Raw genomic sequence first — 8,738 nt, 5'->3', positions numbered from 1 at the left:
TATCTCCTTCCTGGAAAACCTGGTGTTGGCCGCCAAGGTGGAAAGCTCCTCCGGCTTGTGCCTGCCGCCAAGGGCGAGCGTACCAGCGGTGGACCCCCCTAAAACGCCCGCGAGTTCTTCAAGTTCGCCCTCTGTAAGTTTGCCAAGAGGCGCTTCACTCTTAAGACTGTACCACGCGTTCGAGATACTCCCCTCTCACCTTGATCAAACGCTTCTTTCCTTCTACATCAGGCTAAAAAGGGTGGAGAGAGAAAAAAAAAAGAGAGAAACGCCACAAAATCCTCCTCTCTCTCTCTCAGGCTAGACAAGCAGGCAGGAGAGGAGACGGCGTAGAATATCTACTTACGAGAACAGGGTGCATAATACGAGCTTAAGAGAACGCATTGCTACATATGAGGGAGAAGATACGCCGGGTGCCCGTGAAGATAGAGATATTCGATCCTCCAGGCAACCTGCCTAAGCAACTCCCTTCAAGTTTGTTTCTTTTTTTTTCTTTTCTTTTCTTTCGAGGGACTTTCTACGGGAGACAGTGCGAGCATTGCCAAGACGGACAATACCTGGAGATGTATACAGGTGCATAGACTTGCAGGCGGAGAACTCGTGACCGAGAGACAACAGGTGAGAATTAGCCCAGGTAAAACAATTTTATCGAATCTAATATTTTTAGACTGACTAATATTCGAAAATTTCATTCGAAATAATAATCGACGGCTGATTCATGTTTCTTTCTTATCTATTTTTCGAGACTGTCTCGTTTGTCTCGATGGTTTGAAAACGTGTTTTACTTGGGAAGAAGGAAGAGATAGAAATGAAAGTATTACTCGCATCGTTCCATCTTACAGACGATGGAAAAATGCTCGGAGTAAGAAATAGAGAGAAATATATGGGGAGAGAGAAAAAAAGGAGGTCGCTAAAGATCTATTCTTTCAGACCCGAGAAATCGTGAAGTTTGTTCGGATCAATTTTGTTTCGGGCAGCGTGGAGCAATCGCTTTCGTTGAAAGTCATCCACTGAATATCTTAATCGAATTTTTCGTGGGTCACCGTGCATTTTCTCACGCGACACGGCCGTCTAGACGCGTTTCATACTGAAGCAACGGGAGATCGATACTCATTAACGCGAGGAGTCGCTAAATATAATTACCATCGTCGAAATACGATTCAAAACGAAAGCGTGACCCAACACTACGGCGTTAATTACAGATCGAGCTTCTAAGAAAAGAGCAGTTGCAACAAATTCTCTATTAAAAATGCAATCCTAGTCAACGATAAGTCTACCAACATACACTCTACTGAGAGACTGTACACTGCTACCAAGTGATAAGTAAGTACTACGTATTTATACGGAAGTGTCGTATCTACGATGATGATCGCGATGTTGGCACGCGTTCGCCTATTATCGGACACTTGCGAATTCCACAAGTTGCTTCTAATCTCTCGGTTGGATCGATGCGAGGCAGCAAACACCCCTCGTTCTTTCCAAACCTTTTTCACGCTTAGAAAGCTGTTCGAGTCATTCTTTTTTTTTAACCCTTTACACGGTGATGTGACGACACTAGTGATCTTTACTTACGACTTCATTGACGTTCTATCGATGAAACTGAGTTACAGCTAACTAACTAAGAAGAGATGAGATTGATCATAGTGCAAAGGGTTAAACGGAGATGAATTCACTCGTGTCCACCTATCGTGCAATTATCTCTGCCCCTTTACACATGCTTGCCGTTGATACAATTGAAAACGATCAACGTTTCTCTCCAAAGTATCCGCGATCGCGGCAAACTGAAAGCTTCCCCCGAGGGGAAAATGTAAATTCTAAAAAAGAAAAGGGAGATAAAGCAATACGAAGTTATCTCGAAAAATTATCGACTGGAGTTTATACAGAAGCGAAATATCGGCGGCGGGCGGCTTGTTTTGCGACTAAGGTGGAAGCTTTCCATTGATCGTTGCTAAAATTACGATCGCAGAACTGTGTAAGGTAACGAATGAATATTAATCCCGTTAGAGAGATGATGAAAAGACCGAGGAAGCTGTAAAGCCGGGCGATGAATCAATACGATAAAGGAGAGTGTTTTCTATACTACGCGTTATTCTATCCTCGACTAGTATGAGAGGAGTAGTTTGTCAGAAAGAAAAGACAAAGAGAGAAAAGGGTAGAAAAGGAAAGTAAGCAAAGCCTTCAGGTCTGGCGCACGCGTTACAGGTGTCGAAATCGTCTAAAACACGGCCGTGCGCTTTTTTCCCCATTCTCTCAAAGTGGCTTCTATGCATGTACATAGGTACACAGATTATGGACGTGTGCGTCGTTCTGCACTCCGTGTAATTCCACTAGCAGCTCTGGTCCCGGGCATCCGGGGTCACCATAGCAACGGGAGAGCTCCTACTCCGTATCCACCCCACTTTTGCGATTGCACATTTCCTTTCTTTTCTCTTTTTTTTTTTTTCGGAGCATTTGTCAATTAAAAACGCGCCAGATCTGGAGATCTGCTTGCTTGCGTACAAGTAGAAACTGAATAGAGAGACTCGACGTTATATATACACGTAGGTGTGTATAGGTGTGGAGAGAATAGAGTTAGCGTGGTCGCAATGGTCGGTTCCCTAGCGGACCAACTAAAAAAAAAAAGTTATTCCAGAGTGCTATGTTATAACGTATCTCTCAAAAAAGACGAAGATAAAAAGAAGAAGAATAAGAAGAATAAAAAGAAGAAGAAGAAGAAAAGAAGATTGTTAATTCGGGGCAAACAAATAGGAGAATAGTGTTTTTATCATTCGTTTCTTTCTTTTGGTTTGTGTTTTTTTTTTTTTTTTCGTTTGTTCATTCTCTGTCTGAGCGAGTCTCGCACCTTGCCGTTGCATCTTTGGCAGCTGTTAGCACTGACACACCGCAACGAACGATATCGCGATTAAGGGGGAGATTCGTGACTCGGCCTGGGCTGTGTCAATCCCTTCGTCTCAAGGAGGATCTCTTTCCACGGCGTATCGACTGGCCTGCACCGATTTTACCGGAGAGCAAAACTCGAGCGGCACTACAGTCCGCCTGTATGATTCATGGACTTACTTTTCTCGCGGCTCTTACGTGCCTTCATTGGCCGTGATTCACCAACGGTTCACCAAAACTGAACGATCGATCTAGAAGGATCGATCTCTGATCGATCTCTTCAACGAGGAATCCCCTCGATTAACGATTCTATCCAACCTGACACACCGGTAGACTTTCTAGCTCTTCAGCCTCTCTTCAACATTTATTTTCGTCCTCCAAAGATCCCTCTTCTTTCCTCTTTCTTCCTTCCTTACGCTCCTTCCTCGGGGAATCTTCGACACGCAAGTACGCATACACACACGCACACACACCCGAGGCGTATGTTTCGTTCCTTCGTTGGCTTTTCGTTCGGAAACTGATCGGCAAGACGCGTGCACCTCTAATTGACCGATCGATGTGCTACGACGGACTAACGTAAGTCTCAGAGAGCCGCGATACTCGGTATAGATGTGCGCGGCACCCGCGCTCATGCACTGAAACAGCTGCCACGCAAAAGCACCGGGTATACCTGCTTGCGCGCAAGTCCAAACTTGCGTTTCCCTAAATGACTATACAACAAATATTCGACGATCATTCGCGAGTCGTTTATCGGTCCTTATTTTCCATCCACCCTCTTTTTCATCCAGTCGTTATGCCTGCGTACCTCCACGGGTCAATTTGCGTGTTCCCCTTAGCAAAGTAGGATAACAGCGTATCGTCCCAGTTACGCATGCACTTTTCACCTTTTACCATGTCAAACTGGCTAAAATATACCGATGGCATAATTTACACGATGTTCACAGATTAAAGATTAATTTGTCCGGATAACTGGCGTTAAATGGCCAAATTATGTACTTCCATGTACCCTGTAAGAGGATTTCATAAAATGGTCATTTCACTCGGAACAAAAGCCCAACGAAAGCACTCGACAGTTTATCGATAACGAGATGAAAGCAAGCGAGAGTTTGTATACCTACCGGTTTTTCTTCCTTCGCCTATAATAAAAACTTCGAAAAAAAAAAACTGCATTCGTGGTACACCGACTTCTGAACGATTTACTCGCTCGATAAAAATTCTCAATACTTTACCTCTTTGCGGAAAGCAAGCGCTACGAAATATGCACGTCTGACTATAGCAGGCTTTTCTACTTGACACAGGTACTCTACTGAAAGCATCGAGCATACTACTTGTTCCTGTGATAAGAATGATCTTTCCGTTCTCTGATGATAAATATAACGAGTCCGCGTGTCGTTTTAAACGAGAATATTTGACATGCCGCGTGCTTTGGTACTGTGTAATATGACGTAGGATAAACAAGGATCGTGTTGCGATTGAAACCGAGCCAAAAGCACGATCGTAGATGCTGGTCAATTACTGGGTTTATGTTGATCGTTGATAAACACAGAACGGGAAAGTATGTCAAACATTGTCAGTGGACATGCAACAGCAAACATTCAACGTACACTTTAGGTACAGTATGCAATTTAACAAACATCGAAGCATCGTGGATATTTGGAGAACTACCCTATTGAGAGGTAAATGAAGAGAGTAAAATGTGATCGATCGATAAGATCAATTTGTAATCGTAATTTCTAGATGGCAGGATAATAGCTGTAATTATCGGTAACGTTTCTTTTACTGATAAAGCAGGATTGTGTACATAAAAATTGATGCACAAGTTAGGATTCGTATGATTATAGTGGCTGATTTTTATTTTACCGATTTTTTCAAAATAAAATATGATTTTCTAATAATTCCCAGATAAATAAATTTGTCGAAAAATATAAATGAATAAAAATCGAAGATATTTTGAAACGTTTAACGCCAGAAGTGAGAATTGATATTCTTGAAAGAGTAACAGGTTTAATGGAAGAGAGGATGGACTTTCTTGTAAGGCTTATTTTCTATTAAACGAATTATTCAAATTAAAAGAAACCGCGTAATCGGTTAGCAGACGAATTTTTCTATCGGCCATATCCGAAATGTGTTAGAACTGAGGGAAGGATTACGGCTGAGTGGCTTAATATTTGAAAATGAATAGCAACGATTTTTCAAGATTATCATACAAGGAATTACAAGCTTTAGCCCTAAGATACCGGGTACCAGGTAACATAAAGGTAAATAATCTGCCGTCAGAAATTTTTGCGAAAAAATTTTTTCAATTGTTCCTCTCGATTTTTCATTCCGAAAACGACAAGTAAATTGATTTTTAAACGATCGATTACGATTTTCTCGCTGTAGAAGAAGTTACTGATTAAAGTGCTACATGCCGCGAAAGGCGGAAATGAAAACGAGGTTTCAAGGCTGTTGCAAGATCTTAAGCAGAATCGTAAGAGGAAAGTTAGAAAAATCAAAATCGGGAAACTCGGGTTAACCTCCACACCATTACATAGTCCTAATTACGTTATGGCCGATGATTATTATTGCCCACAACAGCAACCACCTTATCAGTGGGTAAGTTGATCTTCATTTGGTTTTGTTATTGCAACGCATGCTTAGGCTTGGAGAAATTGGAGTGTTCCGTTCTAAGATCTCACGTTCGTCTCGAAAATCGATCGATGACATTTAAGGCAGTGTATTGATGTACGATTAAGTGCGAGTTATTTTATAGATCGAACATCAATCGATATTATGGACAATTTTATGTGTAATATTATTACGATAATGTTAATGTTTCTCAACAAATTTTCTTCTTGAATGAAAAACAAATATAGTTGGATATAAACTATTTAAATTAAATATTCAACATATTCCTAGGTTGGTGCAGAAGAAGAAATTGCAAGTAGGGATGATGACAATAGAATTCCTCATTATGAAGAGTTTAAGCAATTCTTACTGAAGAGAATACAAAGGGAATTTCAAACATATGATACTAATAACAATCAAGTACAAGATTCAAACATTGTGGATTTAAGAACAGCAACAGTTTCATCTGATGTGCAAAAAGTTCCTTTGGATGCTACTATTTATGGTAGATCTAATACAATTGCTGTTAATAGTACAGATTCATTTGTATATCAACCAACTGATAATGTGGAATATCAAACATTGGAAGATCCCAATAGTAATGTGCAAGGGTCTATACTTCTGAAGAAAATGTTACAAGCACCAGTTGGAGCAAATTTGGGAGAAATAGCTAGTCCTGTACATGGAAGTTACCGGTATTGGACAATGGAACAGTATCAGCCTAATGATTTATTGGACAATTCTGATACTCTAACTGCTGAATCAGACAATCAAGATAATGAGGAAAACTTGGAAAATAATACAGAGTGTTATGGACTTTTGGGTGCAATAAAGGGAGAGTATTTTTTGAATGAACCAACTTTGGTCAGAAATGTTGATGAAATTGGTCAACAAATATCAAATGTTTTAACCAATGAAAATGTCAATCAGTACTGTTATCCTACCACAAATATTGATATGCATCAAGATTATGAGAATTGGACTGTTACCAATGTTATGGATGCAACAGATAACAACTGTGCAACATCAGATGTCCAATCATCAAAAGTATTTCACACCATGTATTATGATAATATGGGGTCTGATAACTTAAATAAACCAATAAAGGATGAAAGTTTAACATGTCAGTATCGAATAACAGAAAATGTACATCCATATAATTCTAATCAAAATATATTAAATATGAATCCACCAGAAGAAAATCAGTATTATGAAACAAATATTGTTCCTAGTGTGCAGTCTGATTGCACCAATACATATTATTTACAAAATTTAATTAAATCTAGTACAGAAACCAATGAAGTATACTTGCAAAACACACATACTTTTTCAAATGCTAATACAGATCAAGATACATATACAACTAGTGTGTCCCAAACATTTTCTAACAATAATCACTATAACACTGATCTGCCATATGAATACCCTTCTTCACACAATAATCAAGGAAATATCCCATTGAATGAACATTTAAAACCCCATGAACAAACTTGTAACTCTACAGAACAAACTGAATCCAGTGTTCACAAGAATATATCTAACACATCAGAGAAGATACAAACAAATGGTATGTAATTCTTCTGTTTTTTCTTTAATTGAATATAAGAAGAAATATAATACTATATATTTCATATTTTTAGGAATACTAGATCCATTTTTACCAAGAAATGTTCCTAACATTCCTACAGATTCCATTCTGGAGAATATTTTAAATCTCATTAGTACTAAACGTATAGATTTATCGAAATTGGATCAAACTTCTTGTGTATATTGTTATATTGCCCCTATTGTCACTCATACACCAGTATTATCAAATATAACTTGCTCACAAAAAGAAAGGTTTGTTGCAGAATATAGGCAACATTCTTTTTCTCCATATTGGCTGCTCTATAACGATACCACGAGCGGTATGCGAATGGCTAATCTACAAACAAAAGTCGATGAATCTATCGTTGAAGAACCGCGAGTATTACACACACCAATATCGAACAGTAATTCTGATTTAAGAGATTCGATCGAAGAAAGTGACGATTCCATTACTGAAGTATGGACGCACAATTATTCGAATTATGAAACGATAGTCGAAAAAGATGCAAATATGTGCGAAGATTTAAACATTGAAGCCACAGATTGTTTATTTTCAGTGATAAATACCGAACCATTGGTTAGTCAAGTAGATGATCTCTCTAAGAGCCAAATTCAATAAAAGAAATATGTACTACTGGTAGTACATAAAATTGTATGTATCATTGTTGAAGAAGAAGAACTACAAAAACGTTATGTAATTTAGAAGAAAAAAAAATAATTGCGCATTATTTATATATTTAAGATTAAAAACTAAAGTCAAACATGATCAGTAAAAGATTATCCTGTTTAATCTAATTGAAGGAAAGTTATTCATTATGTTATAACGATCATGTCAAACTATTTTTGCAATACTAATAAAAGTGCAATATTGATAACAGTTATTGAAGAAATGCGTCGCCGTCCCATACACGGAAAATAATAGAATTTTTATTTCCTTATGTTGGTACATATGAGAATATAAATTCGGCGAAGAAAATTAAAAAAATTACGATAATTCCAATGATCACAAATTCATATCTATTATAAGTGAACAAAATATGCAATTTTTTTTATAAAAAGGGGACAAAGAAACGAACGAAAACAATATTATTTGACGCCAATCAAATAAACTAATTTCATAAAATGATTTGAAATTAATTACAAACGTAATTCAATATTTTCCTTTCGTTCATTTTCTTCATCTCCGATTAATATGTATATTGTCGTATATTTTACTAAGAAATAAATAGCAAGCATCACAAAAATTAGCATTTACAAAGATATATATATATATGTAAAGCCTTTCACCCACGGTAATATTTCATTAAAAGAAGAAAGTAATTCGTTGCAAATTTTGAACAACATATTTTTGATACACATTACCGTATGTTACTTGTTGCAGTATATATAAATCTTATAATAAAACTTTTACTTACTTGGAGATCCCTCTGTCTGCATCTGCGTTTTCAAATAATTTAACACTTTAACAGGAATTGACTCCTTTCTTCGATTCTTATATACGGCCACGTCGGAATCCACATTTTTTGAAGTGCTTTGCTTCTCGGAAGATCTGCCTGGTGCCATGTGAACGGTATACATTTTTCTGTCTTAAATTCTGCGCCAGCAGTAGTTCAGTCTTCTTAAACAAATCTTCCTTTCTTTTTAAACAGTAGCAAGACAAATTTATT

At 37.9% G+C, this 8,738-nt stretch overlaps 2 protein-coding genes across 2 annotated transcripts in view; one reads left to right on the top strand and one right to left on the bottom strand.

The window, feature by feature from the left end:
- Positions 1-2,980, bottom strand: part of LOC108573872 (Kv channel-interacting protein 2-like) — a 3,978-nt gene extending 998 nt beyond the window's left edge. Inside the window, exons 1-2 of the mRNA XM_017936355.1 lie at positions 2,843-2,980; positions 1-131 (exon numbers count right to left, since the gene is read on the bottom strand). The exon at positions 1-131 is cut by the window's left edge and continues 88 nt beyond it. Of these exons, the coding sequence (XP_017791844.1) occupies positions 1-131; positions 2,843-2,855 (144 nt within the window). The 5' untranslated portion in view covers positions 2,856-2,980. The remainder of the gene's footprint in view (positions 132-2,842) is intronic.
- A 2,071-nt stretch (positions 2,981-5,051) lies between these two features.
- On the top strand, positions 5,052-7,690 carry LOC108573817 (putative uncharacterized protein DDB_G0282133). The gene is made up of 4 exons (XM_017936295.1): positions 5,052-5,135; positions 5,260-5,472; positions 5,776-7,051; positions 7,125-7,690. Exons 1-4 carry the CDS (start codon positions 5,052-5,054, stop codon positions 7,688-7,690), a joined length of 2,139 nt encoding a protein of 712 aa, XP_017791784.1.
- Positions 7,691-8,738: the final 1,048 nt, after the last annotated feature.

The sequence above is a fragment of the Habropoda laboriosa genome, unplaced genomic scaffold (assembly GCF_001263275.1).
Source record: "Habropoda laboriosa isolate 0110345459 unplaced genomic scaffold, ASM126327v1 scaffold111, whole genome shotgun sequence".
NCBI lineage: Eukaryota > Metazoa > Arthropoda > Insecta > Hymenoptera > Apidae > Habropoda > Habropoda laboriosa.
This window is presented reverse-complemented; position numbering and strand designations above follow the sequence as displayed.

What these genes read in the sequence shown, in the direction of transcription:
- LOC108573817 (XM_017936295.1), top strand. Translation starts at nt 5,052, where the DNA reads ATGAATAGCAACGATTTTTCAAGATTATCATACAAGGAATTACAAGCT. An exon ending in GGGTACCAGGTAACATAAAG is followed by an intron (nt 5,136 to 5,259) that starts GTAAATAATCTG and finishes TTCTCGCTGTAG; the next exon opens with AAGAAGTTACTGATTAAAGT. An exon ending in AGAGAAGATACAAACAAATG is followed by an intron (nt 7,052 to 7,124) that starts GTATGTAATTCT and finishes TCATATTTTTAG; the next exon opens with GAATACTAGATCCATTTTTA.